Source organism: Pteronotus mesoamericanus, unplaced genomic scaffold (genome assembly GCF_021234165.1).
Source record: "Pteronotus mesoamericanus isolate MK-2021 breed Mesoamerican mustached bat unplaced genomic scaffold, CSHL_Meso_final scaffold_167, whole genome shotgun sequence".
NCBI classification, from domain to species: domain Eukaryota; kingdom Metazoa; phylum Chordata; class Mammalia; order Chiroptera; family Mormoopidae; genus Pteronotus; species Pteronotus mesoamericanus.
In genome coordinates this window covers 26,933,726-26,955,397 of record NW_026555308.1, presented here as the reverse complement: position 1 = coordinate 26,955,397, position 21,672 = coordinate 26,933,726, and the positions used below count along the sequence as shown (strand labels likewise).

The following is a 21,672-nucleotide window of genomic DNA, read 5'->3' as shown; positions in this document are numbered from 1 at the left end:
GTGTGCGCGCGTGTGCGCGCGCCCGCGCGTGTTTTCTTACAAAGGGCATTTTACGACTGATTGATTCGCAGTCCTCCCCCTTTGCCCTTTGTGCTGTAACCCGGCTCCCGCCGTCCAGGTGCTTCTTCCTTCCCGTGCCGGCCTCTGTACGATCGCGGGTTGCCGGTGTGTACCTGCGGTCCCGGCCTCGCTCCTTTCAGCTCGCTGCGTGTCCCCGCGCTGCCCCCGGCTTCCCTGCTCTGCTCTGCCCCCCGATCGCCCCGCCGCCCGCCATGGCGACCGCGACCCCCATGCAGTCGCGGGCCGGCAGCCGCGCAGGCGGCCCCTCCACGCCTCTGAGTCCCACGCGGCTGTCGCGGCTGCAAGAGAAAGAGGAGCTGCGCGAACTCAACGATCGGCTGGCGGTGTACATCGACAAGGTGCGCAGCCTGGAAACGGAGAACAGCGCGCTGCAGCTGCAGGTGACGGAGCGTGAGGAGGTGCGCGGCCGAGAGCTTACTGGCCTCAAGGCGCTCTACGAGACCGAGCTGGCCGATGCGCGGCGCGCGCTGGACGACACTGCCCGCGAGCGCGCCAAGCTGCAGATAGAGCTGGGCAAGTTCAAGGCCGAGCACGACCAGCTGCTCCTCAAGTGAGTGCTCGTTTGGCCGCCGCGTTAGCGCGCGCTAGGGGATGGGGACGCAGTCCGCGGCAGCCCTCCAGAACCCCCGAGAGGGAAAGCGAGGGCTTGAGTGCCCACGCCCTTCGGAAGGGGCAGGGTCTCAGTCTCTGGAAAGCAGAAAGAATCTAGGGTTTCTTAGCTTGCAGAGGGGGCTTGAGTAGTAGCGATGGTGGGACTGGATGCACATTTGCTGATTCTGGATACCCGGCAGGGCCGGGCGGTGTGCCCGCCTGGGGCTGCAGGAGCGCCCTGCTTCGGGCCTCAAACCCCAGGATACAAGATTGTCCTGCGTGGAGGCCCCGGGGGCCCTAGGTGCGGGGAGGAGGCGTCCGGGCACGCGCTCTAGTGAGCTCCCTGGGTTCCGTCTGGAGCGAGACAAACCGTCTAGTGGATTTGCCGTGCGGAGGTGGCCGGTCTAGGAAGACTTGCTGCCCGCCTCAAGAATGAATGAGTTTTGCGCCGGGCGGAGGGAGGAAGGGGAGGGACCTGCCTTAAGCGTCCAGATCTCCCGGGGGTGGGTCCTGCTTTGGCGCGCTTAGTCCTTGCCCTGTGACATTTTGTGCTCGTTCTGCGCTTGCCTTGAGAGAGGAGGGAGGGGCGAGGTCTGAACTGCGCGCCACTGCCTGCTCAGGGCTAGTTGGGTTTTCAGGCTTGTTAGGTTTCACTGGAGAAGGGTGTTCTTTCTGCGGAGATGGGAGGGGCCCTTGGGTGCTTGGGGGGGCACGCTTGGGGGGATTCGCAAGCTGGGTTTTTGCTCGTCTTGGCCACCGTTCTCCCAATTGTGACCCTCCTACCCGGGTAGCAGATCCTCCTCCAGCTTTTGCACCCGCATTATAAAGTTCGGTCTCTCGGGTAATGGGAAGACCATGCTCATCCTCTGCGCCTCTCAGTGTGCTGACGGGGCAGGTAAAAGGTAAATGTGGAGTGTTGTGGCGAGGGAGAGCTTGTAATTATTCCATCTAAGGGGCTCCGAATTTCGTTGAAGTGCACAAAAGTAAACTTGGAAGGCTTTGCTGATCCTACCTTGACTTTAATGATGGCATAACTGTCATCATTGGGCAACTTAGTGTTGATGTCAGGCTTTAGAGATTTACTAAATTTGAGTACAGAATTCACGCTTTCCATGCTCGTTGCCAATTGAAATTTGGCAAATGAAAATCGATATTCCTGACCCTGTCTCTGGATGTTTTTCTATCTGTATCCATGTGAATGGCCCTGTTTCAGTCTCTGATTTTGTGTGTGTGAATCTGTACTTCCCCCTCTTATTAAATACTCGTAGAAATGGTTCAAAAAATGTATGTGCACTTGGTAAAAATAAAATATGTAAAAAAAAAAACTGGTTTATAGTGAAAAACGAGAATAGCCTCTTGCCTCTTTTCAGGAGGCAAGCACATTTAGCCTCTGTTGTTTTTATTTAAGTATTGAGTTCTGTAACTCAAAAATAATCATAAGCTTTTGATTCTGTTTATTGAATTTACCAACCTTTGGGGTCATCTTTTGAAATGAGTCCAGTCACTCAAACTGTCTCCATCTTCTCCCCAATTTTTTGTCATTGAATTTCCTCAAATCTTAGATTCTGTTTTATTTTGTTTTGTGACTCGCCACTGTTATGTGTACCAGTAAGAAGAAAAAGAAACTTCAGAGTCAGTTATGTAGGAACCATCCTGTTGGATCCATCTTAGTTTGAGATTTGTTAAAATGTAGCACTGATTAAGTATCTCATTACATGTGGGTTGCGGCCCTTATGTTTCTAAGAGTGCAGTAGGGAGGGATACCCAGCAAGGACATGAATATTGTATTTCATCTAATTTGAGCCATTTTGATGCTGGTGCTTTTTTAGTCTTCCAGAAGGTGTCTGTTGAAGGTTTTTCACCCAGTAACAAGACTGCCACCTGGCTGGCTGTAGTTGTAAAATAAGTGTGTATGGATTGTGATGTGAGATGCATGCTGGTTTCAACAGGATTGAAGTGCAAAGAATGAGTGTATTAGAATCAATTAAATAATGTACAGTATGTGATTTAATGTTGGATAATAACAGGTGCTAGGGGAATAAAAGTAAAGCAGGATGAAGTGAAAGTGGTTAAGAAAGGCCTGCAGGAGAGGTTGACAATTGGAAATAATATGAGATGCTGAGTGGCGACCTGGGATTATATTTTTCTTATATCTGTACATATATTTTTATTGTCAAGATTATATGTAAAGTAGTCCACCCTGATAAAAAGGGGATACGTTCTAAGACCTAGTGGATGCCTGAAACTGTGGATAGTGCCAAACCATACATATGTGTGTGTGTGTGTGTGTGTGTGTGTGTACACACACACATATATATGTGTACAATGTTTTTTTCTTATAAATATATACCTACACTAAAGTTTAATTAATAAATTAGGCACAGTAGGAGATTAACAATAGCTAATAATAACATAGAACAGTTTTAACAATATACTGTAATAGAAGTTATGTGAATGTGGTCACCCCTTTCAAAGGATCCTGTACTGAAGTCTTTATATAGGCTCAGTGCATTCTGGTGCAACATGTTGCTGTCATTCAGAACCTTTTCTGTGTTGTACACACAAATTTTGATGGTTTTTCCTTCTTAATTTATTATGCACCGTGGCTGTAACTTTCACAGTTTGAGATTTGGCATCAAAATTACCACAGGCTTCTTTTTCCTTCACAATTTCACAGATAAAAAATTTGTTCTTACTGTAGAGGTTAGCAAACTCAATTATTGAGTTTTTTCTTTCCTTGTTAACTTTCACCTTTTCACTTAAAAGAATCACTTTATGGCATAACTTTTACCTTTTCACTAAAATAATCACTTTACAGCATTTCTTTGGCATATCTGAATTGCCAGCATCACTACTCTTGCATTTTGGGACCATTATTAAGTATCTAAGTGTTACTTGAACACACACACTGCGATACTTTGCAGTTGATCTGATCACAGAGAGGGTTACTAAGTGACTAGCAGGTAGGTACCTTATACAGCAGGCGTACCCTGGATGGAGGGATGATTTACATCCCAGGTGAGATAGAGCAGGACAGTGTGAGATTTCATCACATTTACTCAGAATAGTGTGCAATTTAAAACATTTATTTCTGGAATTTTCCATTTAATTTTTTTGGACTATGGTTGACTGTAGGTAACTGAAACTGTAGAAGGTGAAAGCATGGATGGGGGGCTACTGTATTTTTTTTTCTAACTTACCATCAGTTGCTCAAAACATGCCCTACTTTATTTTGTATGTTAACTCTTATTGACTTTCCTTGTATGTATAATTTTGTCCCTAAATAGCCTTTCATTTTTTGTTGCTGTTGGCCAAAAGAAATATTTGCCTTCAGTATATCTTCAAACCCTTTAAAGATATGCAATCATAATATCTGTTAATAAGCATACCTTCTTCCCTAGAACTCTGCTCTTAAGACATGCAGCTGACATCCTAGAAATTTACCAGAATTAGATCCAGTTTCTTCTTGGGTCACATATATCCCTCTCCTTGGTTTCTTCATTTTGTTGGAGAACATCCTTAAGTAATTTATTCAGAAAAGATGACAGGAGGTAAGTAAACTGATTCCTGTGGGTTTAAAAATAACTGGTCTCAAGCTAGACTAGGTATAGGATACTGGCTTAACATTTTTTCCCTCAGATTTGGAAAATATATTGCTCCATTGACTTTTACATCCAGTATTGTTAATGTGTATCTAATGCCACTCACAGTTATTTCCTTTTGGTAATTGCGTTTGTTTTTCCTCTCTGGAAGCTTTTGGAATTCTCTTTAATCTTGGTTTTCTGAAATTGCATGGTGATAGGCCTAGGTAAGGATATTCTGTCATGTATCCTAACTGCTATAAATGGGTCCTTGCAGTTTAAAAACTCGATCTTTATTTAGCTCTGAGAAACTTACTTTATTCCATATCTTTTCTGTGCTCCATTTTCTTTGTTCTTTCTAGTTGGGGTATTGAGCCCTTTGGTTTCTTGTTTTCTCTCATACTTTTTTTTTTTTTTTTTGCATTCTGTGAAATTACTTTGACTATTTTCTCCATCACAACAGTGACATTTTAAAGGTGTAAACAATACTTTTAATTCTAAGAAATATTTTTATATAGATATTTATTTTATTCAGCTTGTTTCTATTTTCAGGATTTCAAATTTCAAATTTTCAATTTTCTCTTCTGTGAATTGGATTACCTCTTTTTTCCTCCCTGGTGACTTATTTTTCTTTATATGTTCAACATGGGTTTTTTTGCTACTGATTTTGATTCTTGGTTGTGTACATTTACAAATGATGCACTAGGTAATGGTTGAGTACTACTGCTGCTATTTTTCAGGTGACTTTCCTGCCTTTTCTGAATAGAAGAACAACCTAGGACCTCTCTACATGAATTTGTTGAAGAGCCTGCAGTTAAGCTAAGAGGCGCTGAGCAGGCCCACATTCAAAGGTGTCCCATGAGTTAATCCCTCTCTTTTAAGTCTGCCTCACTACCTCCTGTAGTTCCTGTCTGCGTGTTCTGTGATATATACTTTTATCTACATTTCTGCTAGAAATTTGTTAAAATGTCTGCTCATGGTTCCTTTTCTATTCAGTTTGGTGTTATGGATTTATTTTTATGTCAGATATACTTCACTGCTATTTTTATTAGGGTCTAGTGGGGAGGCTAGTACCTGTGCATGGTAAGTCATCTTGGAAATCAGTTAATTTTGTGCAATAATGGAAGTATAATTTGTATGATGAAAAGAAAGAAATGTCCTATATCTGTTTGGGTCCATTTAGGTCTTCTATTTGCTTAAAAATAATTTTCTATACTTAATTTTTTATTTGGAGATATCACTTAGGTGGATTTAGTTTAAGGAAACAGTCTTGAGAATTACAGATTCAAAATTACTTAGTACCTCCTTGCTTCCTCAGTACACAACATACCTCAAAAAACAGAAGAATCCATGAAGAAAGTTGGTCTTGTTGGAGAGAATTTGACAACTCCCTCCACTGAAGGTGGTCTTTGGATCCACAGGAGAACAGATCTCTAATCTAAGATACAGCTACTCCAGTACAGGCCAAGTATAATTATATTTCAGTGGAAGCTGTTTTGGGAAACAGTTTCCAAGAATGATGAAGAATGCCATCAGTCAAACAAAGACAGACTTATTTAAGAATTTCAGTATTAACTGAATATACAGGGAAAAGTAGGTATAAGAAAATTATTGATCATTCTTTCAGTACCTAATCTTGTGAATGCATACATTTCTTTTCCCTCAATAATACTGGTCCATAATCTTTTATGTAAAACCTGTACCACTAGATGTGTTTTTAAAGTAAAAGCAATTCCAATTTTAATAAGGTAGTATGATGCACATACTGTATATAACACCTCCAGTGGGGTCTGGGATAGCACCTCATCATGATACAGATATTAATAGTCACAGTAAGTGGAGAAAGACAACTAAAAATAGACTCACATCCATTCAGGTCTGGTTTTGTCACCAAATGAATTAATGAAAAATTTAAGTTTTAGAACTCTAAAAGAGCATGTAAGAGATTGTCAATTTGTGTTTCAAATTGGCTACTGTTTCCTAAGTTCACTTGACTCATCAGATTCCAGAAGTTTTCTTCTATTCCTTATTTGGTTTATGGTAAATACTAAAGCTTACAAAGCTGCAAAATTAAGTGCATGTTTCTCCTTTTGAAAATGAATGAATTAGGAAAATGGTGATCAGGCTCATTGGAATATAATGAATTCTGTAGGATCATTGGAAATGCTGAGCAATTTACTGTTCTTTCATTTAAAACAATTTTTAAAATATTATTTTTAAAGATTTTATTTACTTATTTTTAGACAGAGGGGAAGAGAGGGAGAGAAACATCAGTGTGTGGTTGCCTCTCACATGCCCCCTGTTGGAGACCTGTCCTGCAACCCAGGCATGTTCCCTGACTAGGAATCGAACCAGAGGCTCTTTGGGTCTCAATCCACTGAGCCACACAAGCCTTCATTTAAAAAAATTTTAAAAGGATGTCCCAAGAAACACAGTTTAATGTCTTGTAGGTGCTGGGCTTTAAAGCCAATATTTTCAAAATAATCTTTGTTATAATTAACAAAATTATACACAAATTTTGTTAATAAAGGAGAATTTCATATCTAGTAAAAACAGTTGGTGTTTCTTCTTTAATATAATTTATCTTACGAAAATAAAAGCTTTTTCTCCAAATAGAATAAGGTGTAATGTTGATTGTGTTTTTTCATGGTATATGTGGACCTGAAGATTTGTAGACTTCCTATCTCCATCTACAAGCATCATTGATTTGAGGAGGATGGGATGAAGTTGAGGGATCAAGCTTGTATCATGTATTCCTTTGGGGAAAACAGCATTCCTTTGATTTTGCTTTGTTAATACATTAGTAAGGAACTTCTAATGGGAAAATTGGTGTTTTGTGTTTGCATTAAAAAAATGTATACAGATGCTAACTTGCTCTACTAGCAAGTATGGTAGGGACAATTTGTCTACCACAATAGCCTGAGATAGGGTAGTAACAAGCAAAACCATTACCTAAAGTTGCAACATCCTATTTTTGGTGACTTGGGACAGGCCCCTAAGCCTTTGAGCCTTCATTTCCTCATTTGTGTAATTAGGATAAGGAGGAGGCAATAGTTTTCTGAGCCTCAGGAAGAATGAAAAAACTTAGACCTTTTTCTAGCCAATCACTTGTCTCATAATAATGAATGTGAATTTTATCCAAATTAGCAATCTGAACAAATTAGGAAGCATACTGAATTGTAGTTATGATAGACTGATTTTCCTTTTTATTTCTTTCTCAGTGGAGAGGAGGTGGGAATTTTCTATTGGACTTACTATATATTTATTCTGGTGGTTTTCTGTATATTCTGGTCGTTGATAGAATGAAATTTAGGGAATTCATATATGCTAAACATCATTTACAGGGTTTTTTAAATAACAATTTTAAGTTGGCTTTTAGAAAGGGAAGGTAAGAGGGGAAGATAGAGAGAGACAGAGACAGAGACAGACTCACCAATTTGTTGTTCATTCATTGGTCGATTCTTGTTTGTGCCCTTTCTGGAGTTCAAATTGACAACCTTGGCATATCAGGATCATGCTCTAACCAATTGAACTACTAGGCTAGGGCTGCAGGGTTGTGTTAACATCCATACTTTTCAGTTTTAAAATCTAAAATAGTAAATGCTGGTCTGCTTTAGGGAGTTTTCTTTGTAGGTAAGATAATTAATTGAGAAACAAATGCCTTGGTCCTGTGTGTTACTTGGTCTTTCACTTTTTTAATGATTTTGTGCTGGGAGAAGCAGGTTGACAGTGATACTCTGGCCTTTTGTATAAGAGCTATGAACACTTCGTGTTAAATATATTTTAATTTCAGGGAAAGAATTAGGATGGAACACCTAGAACTGGTCTTCAAGTCTGGGAAGCAGGCCCTAAGAATTAATCTGTCATGACACTTCCGTCCCATGCTTTCAAAGGATGTTTGGTAGAACAAGATATCTTTTGGAGTTGTTTATTTAACCTAGGGCAGTGATTTTCAACCCTTTTCATCTCATGGCACACATAAACTAATTACTAACATTCTATGGCACACCAAAAGATATATTTTTTTGCCATTCTGACACAAAAATAGGTAGAGTTTTGATTCATTCACACCAGACAACTATTGTTGTGTTGGCTGTTGTCATTTTTTTATTTGACAACCTAAGGGAAAAGAGGTCAGTGCCCCTGACTAAATAGTCAGGTATTGCATGTTTTAAAATTGCTTACGTGGGGGATTAGACTAGATAATCTTTTGGTGTATCCAGATTCAAGGAAGTAAAATGCAAAATGAAAGATAAAGCAGTATAAAAATGTGCTACCGAGTCTCAGTCTGTTACTTTGCTCTTTCTTTGGCTAGATGACGTCACCTTTGCTGTGTCTTAGAGATCTTTAGACATAGATATCATTGGTGTAGGTCTCTTGCCTGCACAGATAGTGAGAATGAGCAGTAGGTGTCAGTTGGGTGCTGTGACTCGAAGTTCCCAGTTCAGAGTTCTAAGGAAGTTTGCTCATCAGTTTTAACTCCTCCCCTCCTTTTTTTCCTCATTATAATTCAGATAGGGGGATGATTAGGTTTTAGCTGTTATAATTGGGGAAATTCAAATTGGGGAAATTTTTTGAAAATCAACTTTTTTATTACACAATAAATTATATGTTCATTATGAAAAACTAGAAAATACAGATAAAGACCAGAAGAAAATAAAAATTGCCCTTAGTTCTCTCTTTAGAAATGTAAGCTCTGAAGTTTTCTTCTCCATATCCATATTAACAAAAAATGGGTTTATGGTAAGTATTGATATGTTACTGAATTCATGAAACACTATTTTGTGAACATTTTATATGTCAGTAAATGTGCTATATACCATCACTAAACACATTTTAAAGATTTCATCGATAACCTTATTAGCCACATAAGTTTGCTGTGACCAAGGCTTTGCAGTGACTGTCTCTACCCAGTTTCTCAGAGGCCATGGAGGGCCATGGTTACCCTCTTCTCTCTTGCCGACAGCATTAGGTTTTTCCCTCTGGTTAACTTAATGGTTAAATGTTAACAATTTACTGGTTAAATGTTAACCACTGGATAAAGTAATTAAAATTTTGCCAATTTTTGATGCCACTAGTAGCAGACGAGTGTCTGTTTTCTATTTGGAGGATTTTAATTTTAATTTCTGGAGGTTCTTTTGGGTTCTTTATCATTTTTATTATGCTCATGTTTCTAGGATAAAGAAGTAAAAACATCAAAATTCAGGTTATAATCTTAGATTTCTGCCAATATTTTTGGTGATGGCCTGCATGACAACTGAGGTTTTTCTTAGCTAATATATTTATTTGGGCCTTTTTAGATTTAATTTTTGGATTTTACTGCATTTGAATGTATTTATCATAGATAGAATTACAGCACTTTTATTGCTAGAAGGTGTCTTTTATCATCTAACCAATTCACTTTGTAAATATAGAAATTGAATCCTAGAAAGATTAAAATACTTGTGTAAGATTCAGGACAATAACCAACATTTATTTTCTGCTTCATGTGCTTGACAGGCACAATACTAGATGCTTTACAAACACTATTTATTGATTTGAGAGAGGGAGTATTTGTTGTTCTACTTAATTATACATTCACTGGTTGATTCTTGCATGTGCCCAGACCAGGGATCAAATCTGCAACCATGGCGTATTGGAATGATGCTCTAACCAATGATCAGCCTGGCCATGGCCAGTCTCTTTTAAGCCTTAAGATAACCCTGTTGATGAATGAAGACACTTGAGGCTTAGGTTCGTTAAGTCTTGCATAGCAGATAGATAAATGGTAAAGTTAGAACAGATTCTAGCTCTGTCTAGATTCTAGTACTGTGATAAGGTTTCTACATATATTTCCTTGTTTAACCCTTACATGAGTGCTGTTTTGCAGGCATTATTCTGATTACCAAACTTCATGAAACAGGCTGACAGTATTGTCATCTCTTGTTGGGACTTGAAGTCTTAAATAGGACAGTTAATTTTCAGGTCCCTTTGGATGCTCCTTTTGGAAATGGTACTAAATATGTGTTGTTATATTTTTTGTTTTTATTTTTGTTTTTTAGTCCCTAAGGTTGTAGGGTTGTAATTTTGGATGTCAATAGAAAGTAGTAATTGAAGCCACTGTTTGAAATACTGAGGGCTTCGTTTGCTAATTATGGAAGGGCAAAGATGAATTACTGAAAAAAGACCTTTTTCCTTTCTTCCTTCTTAAAAAGCTACTTTCCTACCTTGTGTTTTCACAGTAATTTTAAAAGAAAGTAAAATCTCCAAAAAAGTTTAATAGTCATGACAGAAATATTCTTTTCATTTTTATTAAGTACACATCTGTGGGAGAGGTAATAGGTGCCTGGCCTTGAGCAGATAGATAGCTGGGGATAGAGAGATGGGACACTCAGTCCCTGTTATCAAGTTGCTTACAGTCTAGTTGAGAAGATAGAAAACAAATGCTGTTATGATACTTTAAATATGATATGCTAATACAATGTATTAAGTGCTCTGATAGCAGTAACCACATAGTGCTACAGGGAGACAGAGACTAGCACCTAAGGGCTGCTGAGGAGCCTTGTGAGGGTTTCAAGACATCCCAGGGGAATTGGGGAGGGGGTGATGTCTGAGCTGAGTGTCAGGAGGTAAGGAGCGGTTGACATCTAAAGGAAAACATTAGGAGAGGGTCTTGTTTTCAATGGCAAATAGGTTGTTGAGTTAGAACCATGTGTATGTTAATATAAATATAGAAATAAGTAATACATGGTGGAGTAGAGTTGGCTTTTATGTAATAAGCCTCAAGAATTTTAGGCGTAAGAGTAACATCAGTCTGGCTGTCCTGTGGAGGGGAAAAAAGCATAGAGGTAAAAACGCTAGTAAGGACACTTGGCGAGTAATGAGGTGACTCCTGAACTGAGGTCAGCAGTGGGGGAGGACAGAACGTAGATTTGGGAGGCCAGGGGGAAGAGAACCTAGGGTGGCTGAGTGCAGGGGTGCCTGGGGAGGTGGTGTTGATCTTCACTAGACTGATGGGGAAGGAACAGGTTTGGAGGACCCTGCGCAGGGTTAGTGGTGTTAGGAGGTTAGTAGTGTTTTTTGGAGTTCCAGGTGGAGATGTCCGATGGTAGCCTGGAGTACTTCTGGGGCTCTGGAGAGAGAGGTGGATTGGAGAGACAGTTTTAGGAGCATGGGTGATATGTGGGGGTAGAGAGTAAAAAGAGAGGGACAAAGTCAGAGACATGGAAAACATCTACATGTGAAGACCAGGTAGAGGAAAGAAAACCCCCAATGGGGTTGGAAAGTAATGGCCAGAGAGGTAGGGAAAGAGCTGAGTCATGGAATACGGGGATTTATTAAGGAATGCTGGGATAGTGTTGGTTTGATAAGGCCTAAAATGTACCCAGTTGACTCGGTGCCCGGGAGATTATCACTGACCATGAGGAAGGCCTAGTGCTAGCGAACCGCAGTGGGGTCAAAGCCACGACCGTGACGGAGGAAGGAAAGGGAAGAAAAAGATCAGGAGCTTAGGTCATTCGACAAGAAAGTAGATTCGTACTTGGTGCTTATATAACAAAACATTAGGTAGGGGACCAGAACACCTGCTCCTGTAAGAGTCTAAAAAATGATCACATTTGTTTGAAACACTTTTAGTAACTTGCAGGTTAAAGCTAAACTCAGCATTACCTAATAGTAGAGTAATCATATAATTGAGCATCCAGAGATACTTTTGTGTATAAAGGTGGGAGCTATTAATAATTATGCTGGGACAACTGGCATAAATGGAGATTGTCCTGGGCAACCTGGGACATAATGGCCATCCCGCCTGTGTGATCTGGCTTCTGTCTGACTGACTCCCCAGCTTCATCTCATACCGCTCTGGGTGTTGCTCTTTCCTCTTTAACCGCGAAGTCCTAGTGTGAGTCTTGAAAAAAAAACCTATGGCTGTCTGGCAAAATATATGTGTGTACATAATTTAAGAACTCAAAGTTTGAGTCCTCCAAGGCTTCTCATGAAAAGGATTATCTTCAACAATTTTCACTGTTGCCTTGCTATTTTTCTCTAAATGACATTATTGGCTTTGTGCTGTGGAAGATGAGGAATTGGGTTTTTCACTCTGTTCTTTATAGCAGTTTTTCTTCCCCTTATCCAATAGTCACACATTACATTTTAATTTAGATCAGTGTTTGGTATTTAAAGTATGAATTCAGTGCATTCTGCTACAAATGCTTCTATAACACCATCTCCTGTGTGACTGGTAAGTAGAGAAATGATATAATTAGAGGTTGCATTGATTTACATGTGAAAAATAGAGGTGGAGCCAGAATAGCAAGAAAGTGTTCTGGGAAAATAAGCCCTCAGCTTTGCTTTCAACTCTATTTTAAGAAAATCAAAAGTGAGTGCCATCACTCAAGAGTTTCCTCCCTCTAGGTGTACCTTCTTCTTTATCTCAAGGGTATGTCTTTATTGGTTTTATTTTATTAAAGGAATATCTTTTGGAGGCTTGTGTTCTTCTCTAGTTGCACTGCATAAGCATTGATAGTTTGGGTATAGAATTCTAAGTTGTAAATAATGTTCAGGATATTGAAGGCATGCTGTTTAGTTCTCCAGCTTTTGTAGTTGCTGAGAAGTATTGATGAGTGAAAAATTAAAAACCTTTAGGACATTTTTTTATTCATTTCTGAAATTTCCCGAGGATGTTCCTTGGTGTCAATGTCTCATTTATTGTGCTGGTCATTTGATGGGAATTTTTCAGTCTGGAAATTCATGTTCTTCATTTCTTGAAAACGTTCTTAAATTATTTTATTGACATTTCCTTCACTTTTATTACATCCTCAGACTCCTACTATTTATATATTAGACCTCTTAAATTTATCGTCTAGTTTTCTTTTTTAAAAATATTTTCTCTCTGCTAGATGTTCTCAATTTATACCTTCCAATTTTGCTATCTTATTTAAATTTCTAATAGCACTTTTAAATTCTCTTGCGTTTCTTAAATAGTCCAGATCTTGATTAAATTTTATGGGTACAAGAGTTTTTCTTATTTTTTTCAGAAGTCTTCATTTTCCTTCATAGCCCCTATTTGCTCCAAGTTAATTTTTTTTTCTATTTGTTTAGGTTTTTGTATCAGTCAGTGCAGGAAATAGGAAAAACCGTGGGTATTTTAAGAACAGAGGAAAAAAAATATGGGATGTAAGTCTTTACAAAAATTATGAGAAGAGCTGGAGAAGCAGGAACAATGCCTGCAAAACTATAGAATTTACCTTCTTTAGGAGCTTTAATGTCTGAGCAGTGACTGGAACTACTGAATTTAAGAAAATAGCACATAGCTACAGGTCAGGACCAGGAAGCTGCCACTGCTGTTGTGTGAACATCCAGCAAACTGGAGAATGGACAATTTCAGAAAAACTTAATGGATCAATATCCCTTATGAATCTAAGTGCAAAAATTCCCAATAAAATGCTAACAAACCAAACCCACCAGTGTGTAAAAGGATTATGTGCCATCACCAAGTGGGATTTGTCTGGGGGATGCAAGACTGGTTCAGTTTATGAAAGTCAATAATGTAGCCCTACTTGGTGTGGCTCAGTGGACTGAATGCTGGCCTAGGAACCAAAGGGTCGCAGGTTCAATTCCCAGTGTAGGGCACATGCTTGTGTTTGCAGACTGCGTCCCAAGCCGGGGGTGCGCGATATGCAGTCACACATTGATGTTTCTCCCTCTCTAAAAATAAATTTAAAAAATCTTAAAAAAAGTCAATAATGCAATATACCATATTAATAGAACGAAGTACAAAAACTCTGTAATCATCTCAGTAGAAGCAGAAAAAACATTTAACAAAGTATATGATAATCATCTCAGTAGAAGCAGAAAAAACATTTAACAAAGTATATGATAAAGAGTATCTGGAAACATCATACTTAATAGTAAACATCATACTTAATATACTTAATGTAGCTGACATCATACTTAATGATAAAGACTGTCTGCTTTCTCTCTAAGATCAGGAAAGAGAAAAGAATGCCCACTCACCACCCACTCACCACTTTCATTCAGCATTGTACTTGAGGTTTGAGCCAGGGCACTTAGGCTAGAAAAAGAAATAAAGACATTTGGATTCAAAAGGAAGAAATAAAATTACTCTATTTGCAGATGAAATCTTATAAATAGGAAATCCTAAGGAATCTGTAAAAAACAAAAAGATCTGGAGAGCTAATAAACAAGTTCAGCAAGCTTATGGGATATGAAAGCAATGTACAAAACTCAGCCCTATTTCAATACATCAGCAATGAACAGTCCAAAAATGAAATAAAGGAAATTCCATTTTCAGTAGACTCAAAGAGAATGAAATGCTTAGGAATAAATTGCACAGAGGAGATGCAAGACTTATATACTGAAAACTACAAAACATTGTTGGAGGAAATTAAAAGAAAACAGAGATAAGTAGAATGACATTTCCTGTTTATGGATTGAAAGACTTAATATTAAGATAGTAATTCTCCCCCAATTGATCTACAGGTTCAATGCAATCTCTATAAAAATCACAGCTACTTCTTCTTCTTTTTTTTTTTTTTTGGCAGAAATTGACAGGCTGATCTTAAAATACATATGGAAATGCTTGGTACTCAGAATCGTTAAGACAGTCTTGATAAAAACAAACTTGGAGGGAGGACTCAATTCCGATTTCAAAACGTACTATAAAGTTACTGTAATATGTGGTATAGACATAAGAACAGAAACTTCAGGTTTTAAGGACCTTGCTTGTTAGCAGAAAAATTGCTCAAGGACAAAAAAAGTGGCCTCGAGACACTTCCTTATTTCATATACTTAAGGATGCATTAGTTAGAAGACCTAATTTGCATCCATATTTGTGTGGATTTATTTCTGAGCTCTTGATTTTTTAAAAAAGATTTTATTTATTTTCAGAGAGACCTAAAGGGAGGAAGAGAGGGGAAGAGAAACAACAATGTGTGAAGATAAGCGTTGAAAATTGCCTCTTGCATGTCCCCAACTGGGGACCTGGCCTACAACCCAGGCATTTCCCTGACTAGGATTTGAACTGATGACCTTTTGGTTCACAGGGCAGCTGCCAGTCCACTGAGCCATACCAGCCAGGGCTGAGCTCTCACTTTTGTTTAATTGATCTGTGTATCATTTTGTTCTAATACCATATTGTTTTGACTACTACAGCTTTGTAGTATAGTTTGAAATCAGAGACTGTGATACCTTCAGCTTTCTTTTTTCTCAAGATTTCTTTGGCTACTTGGGATTTTTTTTGTGTGTTATGTGGTTCCATACACATTTTAGAATTATTTGTCTTGGTTCTGTGAAATACACTATTGGAATTCTGACAAGGATCACTGAATCTGTAGAATACTTTGGGTAGTATGGACATTTTAATATTAATCTTTCAACCCATGAGCATGGAATAGCTTTCCATTTGTGTCTGCAATTTTTCAGTGCACAGGTCTCTCACTTCCTTGGTTAAATTTATTCAGAGGGTTTTTATTCTTTGATTTAATTGTAAATGATATTTTTGTCTTAATTTTTTAAAAGTTTTTATTTATTTATTTTTAGAGAGAGGGAAAGGGAGGGAGAAAGAAAGGGAGAGAAACATCAGTGTGTGAGAGATACATTGATAGGTTGCCTCTTGCATGCCCCCAAACAGGGACCTTGCCCACAACCCAGGCATGTTCCCTAGGCTGGGAATTGAACCAGTGGCCTTTGGTTTGCAGACCAGCACTCAATCCACTAAGCCGTGCCAGCCAGGGCTTAATTTCTTTTTGATAGTTCATTATTAATGTATAGAAATGCTACAGCCCTGGCTGTTGGCTCAGTTGTTTGGAGCATCATCCTGCACAACAAAAGGTTACTGGTTCAGTCCCCATTTGGGGCACGTACAGGAGACAACTGATCAATGTTTCTTTCTCCTTTCCTCTCTCTCTGTAAAATCAATAAATATATCCTCAGGTGAGGATTAAAAAAAAAGACATGCCACAGATTTGTGTGTGTTGATTTTGTGTCCTGTGACTTTACTGAGTTTATTTATTCTAACAGGTTTTTGGTTTTTTTTTTGGTGGGGTGAGAGTAAGTCATTTAAAAAGAAAAGATTTCCTTTATTTTTAGAGAGAGTAGAAGGGAAGGAGAAAGAGAGGGAGAGAAACATCGACATGCAAAAGAAACATCAATCAGTTGCCTCTTGCACACCCCCAACTGGGGACCTGCGAACCTGTGACTTTTTGGCCTATGAGCCACACCAGTTGGGCAAGTCATCTTTTTTTTAGGACTTAAGATGTAAGTGTCCATTCCTCACTTTTGTCCCTATTTATATAACTGAATCTTTTTAGTCAAAGAAATGGTTCTGTTGTCCAGTTTCAGTCTTATTTAGTATTTTTCCCTGTTTTAACCTGATTTCAATTGAGGTTTGCCAATTTCTAATAGACTTTTTGCTAATTTGTTAACAGCTCAGTTTACTGAATATATAGCAAGATTTTATCACTACCAGAAATTATGCTTTGGAGCTTTTGAGTTTGCAGAAACATCATAGTCTTTTTGCTTATGCCAGAGGAGGCACTTAATTAATTAATTAGTTAAATCTTTTTGAGCCCTGGCTGGTGTGGCTCAGTGGTTGAGCTGAGCACTGTAAACCAAAAGGTCGTCAGATTGGTTCCCAATCAGGGAACCAGTTGCCTGGGTTGCAGGCCAGGTCCCCCGTTGAGGGTGTGCAGGAGGCAGCTGATGAATGTTTCTCTCCCTCTTTATCCTTCTCTCTAAAAAAATAAATAAATAAATAAAATCTTAAAAATAACTTTTTGAGGAGACGTTCTTTTTTAAAACAAGAAAGTCAAATGTGGTCAAATGACTTTCTGGAGATTTTGTGTATTACATTTATCTTAATTGAAAGAAGTTTGTTTTTCTTAGTAAAAACATGGATCACATCCCCTCTCCCTTTGGAAGGGAAGATAATTTGAGGACAGTATTGAAGCGGATGAATGAATGTTAGAGTACACACATTTAAATATGCAGTTTGAGTCTATTACTATGAAAGATTGTTTTAGGACAGGAAGTTTTTGTTTGGACATGTTAATAACCTTTATATTAATAAAGTTTCAGAAATAAAGTTCCAAATTAAGGCTTATTTTTCCTCTAGAAGTTGGGACTGTGGCTAGATAATAAAGGACATGTTGATTCTGAACTCTGAGTATGTAGAGAACGAGCCTCAGAAGCTGGATTATCTGAGTCACTTGAATAACTACACTAGTGTTGAGTGGTGTTCAGCTGCCACCAGACAGCTGTTCAAAAGAACCTTAAGGTAAATTAAAACAGAACTCAAACAGCTGGACCTAATTGGCCTGGCTTTCTGTGTAGAGTGGGTCTGTTTTATGGGATTAAAAAATCCTTGTTTGTGGACATGATTAGAAAAAACAGTTTTACATAGAAGATTTCTGCTGTGTCTGATTTTTAAAATCTAATTTATTTCAAGTGTGTAGCTTTTAAAAGCCAACTTTGTCTGTCATATCAGTATTATACTTTGGCTGGATTTTTCCATACACACACATTTCTCCAACAGATTTTACTCATTTAACAAGCATTTATTGAACACACATTCTTGCCCTTGCCCACTTTTATGTATGTGCAGTATCATAATCTTTGACAAATTTTATGGAAATGACATTTGATATCCAGAAACTAACTTTATATAGCTTTTTCTAGGTACATAATTATTCCTTGGACTAGGAGACCATCTGTAATTTAGTTCTCTTGAATTGTTTAAGGTAATTCTTTGTACTTACATTTCTGTGTGTGAAGATCAAAGAACAAGGAGAGAAGTACTTAAGAAAATAGTGAAAATTATGGCCCTTGTAAAAGAGGGAAACCCAGCCCATGCATGCATATGGATCCTGTCCTGAGAATGAACACAGATTCTTTGTTCATGGATACCTTGTGGGTGTTTTAGATAGACTGAACTCAGGGATTTCTTTTGTGGTTGTGCTACTGGCCAAACTAGGCATTTCATTCAGCTGAGTATTTGTGATATAAACTGATGAAGGATATGTATTAGCAGCATGATAATTTAATTGCTTGTTGTGGCTGGTGAAATTCAAACTACAGGTAACTTGGAATGAAAAGCTAATTTTATTTATTAAGGGAGGAAATTCTTAATTAGGATTATCAACTACATTTTATAAAACTTTTTTCTTGCCAGTAGTTGGGGTTTTGATTCTTCTGTAAATATTTACAGACCCTGGCTGGTGTGGCTCAGGGGGTTTAGCACCAGCCTGCAAAACTGAAAGGTCTCTGGTTCGATTCCCTATCAGGGCACATGCTTGGGTTGGGGCCAGGTCCCTGGTTGGGGGTGTGTGCAAGAGGCAACCAATCACACACATCAGTGTTTCTCTTCCTCTCTTTTTCTCTCCCTTCCCCTCTTTCTCTCCCTTCCCATCCCACTAAAAAATAAAAAGTAATAAAAGACAAAAAAAATAAAATAAATGTCTATAGGAAATGGGCTTTTAAAAAAATTATATTCACTGTGCATATTTTTAGTGTTAGATTCACATACTGAATTTACGTGAAAACACAGAAAGGTCTCCTTATCTGGAGTTAGGAATACCTTAAGCAGGTTAGTAACAATGAAAAAATCCAATTAGGAAATATAGTCAAAGAAAAATGCCCACCTACCCTTGGATTCCTGTCTAGGTTGCTCTGTGTTCTCTGGCATTTTGTTAGATGTTATTCTGGCATAGGTGAGAGCTGCAACCAGTTCATGTTTGTGGTTTAGGATGTCACTTCTGCACCTTTATACACTTTGATAATGTGCTGATAATTAGATCACGACTTCCTACATCACATTCAATGAATGAAAAATAATAATGCAGTTAGAAACTATGAGAAGACTATGTTCAAGATGTTAACTTGCTACATGGTTGTGGTATTGGCACCTTGTGTGGCATATAAAATTCATCGATTCATGGCTTCTGGCCAGATGAAGACTTGAGTGTAATCTTAAGAATTTTTTCATTATCCATCTAGCCTAGGAAATTGGCAGACGATTGGGAGGACATCTAGGAATGCAACTTTTAGAGATTATAAAAATGTCCGTTTTTTTTCTAGGAAAAGACATGAGTATTTTACATAACAAAAGAAGCAGAATGGGGTTTTATTTTTTGTTGGTGGGGTAGTATATGGGAAGTTTCTATACCTGTTACCAAAACAGTCATTATTTACACATTGTCTATGTAGAAAATAAAGGAATAAGTCATGACCCTTGCCTTCAAAGAGTTTTTAGATTTCGGAAGTAGCAAAGTACATGCATAAGCGTAATGTAAGTGTGTGCAAGATGCAGCAGCATCACCCAACTCTCTTCTTCCCCCTTGAGCCAGAGCATGGAAGGTTAGCTTTCATTTGCAATTTTAAGCACATTTCCAATTCTGATTTGTATCTTCCTAATTTGTTCAGTAATGTGAAAGTTATAGCTGTATGAAAAAATTCATAATGGAACAATGTATATACTTAAAAAATTTTTTTATCCTCATCTGAGGATATGTTTGTTGACTTTTTAAAGAATATTTTCAGATCCTTTATTTTTTAATATATATTTTATTAATTATGCCATTATAGTCGTCCCATTTTTTTCTCCCCTTTATTCCCCTCCATCCTGCACCCACTCTCCTACCAGCATTCCTATCAGCCACCCCGCCCCCGCCGCCTTAGTCCATGTCCATGGGTCCTACATATAAGTTCTTTGGCTTCTCCATTTCCTATACTATTCTTAACCTCCCCCTGTCTATTTTGTGCCTACTATTTATCCTTCCTATTCCCTTACCTTCCCCCCCTTCTCCCCCACCCCTCCCCTCTGATCTCCATTTCTATGATTCTGTTCCTGTTCTAGTTGTTTGCTTAGGTTTTTTTGTTTTGTTTGTTTGTTTGTTTTGGTGCAGTTGTTGATAGTTGTGAGTTTGTTGCTGTTCATAATTTTTAATCTTTTTCTTAGATAAGTCCCTTTAACATTTCACATAATAAGAGCTTGGTGATGGTGAACTCCTTATCTGGGAAGCACTTTATCTGCCCTTCCATTCTAAATAGTAGCTTTGCTGGATAGAGTAATCTTGGATGTAGGTCCTTGCCTTTTGAGACCTTGAATACTTCTTTCCAGCCCCTTCTTGCCTGTAAGGTTTCTTTTGAAAAATCAGCTGATAGTCTTATGGACACTCCTTTATAGGTAACATTGAGGCATTACATTGAGAAGTAGCACATTATGATCTGAGACTTAAATATTAGACAAAGGTACAGTGGGATTTTTTGTAATTGTTAAGTAATTTTGAGTCACTAGCTTTTGTAAATGTTGTATAATATGTAAATTAAAAAAAAATCATATTCATTGTAATAGGTATCCCTGCCCAGCTCTGGTCATTTATATAGTGGGATAAAATAACAGCTCCTCTATAAGCATTGATTCTGTTCCATGGAGTTCCCAGCCTTAGGACTCAGCACTTGTAGGAACTAGGCATTTTTGTTGTTGCTGTTATAAGTTAATGATTGTATGGTGTTTTTTTTTTTTTTTTTTAAACAGTTGATTCCCCGCCCCCTCCTCGAAACAAGTCTTTGGTAAAAGGCTGCCATCTTGTGGTTGTTAAAAATACAGAATTTGAGAAAAATGTGGTATGACTGCTGAGATTTTATGTATGTAGTTATTTTATGATACCAAAATGAATAAGAAAGGTATACTATTAAATCTTCTCTTTAAATTACACTTGCTTATCTTTTGGACAGATTCATTTTGTTTTAATATTACAGATTTTTAGATTTCTATTTATTAAAAATTCCTCCTTTAACCTACTCTCAAAGATCAGTAGTAGAAATACCCTTCTACAGTTGCAACTTTAATTAAGAATAGGTATTGAGAATTTTGATATTAAGGCTTTTCCAGCATCACTAATAAATAATAATAGAATTATTTACATGAAAAAATAGTGTTTTTTTTAAGATGCAATTATTTGACAGCAAAAATATCCAAAGGAACCTTAATTTTATAATATAGAACTTCATTTAACAAAAAGTGATATTTAAAAGAAACCTCAATATGGACCTCATGTTTGGGGAGTTAGTAATATAACCTGAAATAATTTTTCTTCCAAAAGTCAGTGAAACCCTAATTTAAAGTTAGGAAAATCTTAAAATCACCTCTTATGTGAGGAATGGAAAGTGCTTACAAGCGTGGGGTCAGTTACTTCTTATATCAAGGGAGTTTCTGTGTGATATCAGCAAGTTGAGAGAGAGAGAAACATCGTGCTACCTCCCATACACACCTACCCTGGGGATCAAACCCACAACTAGGTATGTGCCCTGCTGGGGATTAAACCTTCAGCCTTTTGGTGTATGGAATGACACTCCTACCAACTGAACCACTTGGCCAGGGCTAAAATTGCTTTTTTACTTTATTTCATGTGTTTAATCTCAT

General features: G+C 38.1%; 1 protein-coding gene across 1 annotated transcript in view; it reads left to right on the top strand.

The window, feature by feature from the left end:
* The first annotated feature begins 272 nt into the window (after positions 1-272).
* Positions 273-21,672, top strand: part of LMNB1 (lamin B1) — a 44,626-nt gene continuing 23,226 nt past the window's right edge. The window contains exon 1 of the mRNA XM_054589320.1: positions 273-631. Coding sequence (XP_054445295.1) covers positions 273-631 — 359 coding nt within the window. The remainder of the gene's footprint in view (positions 632-21,672) is intronic.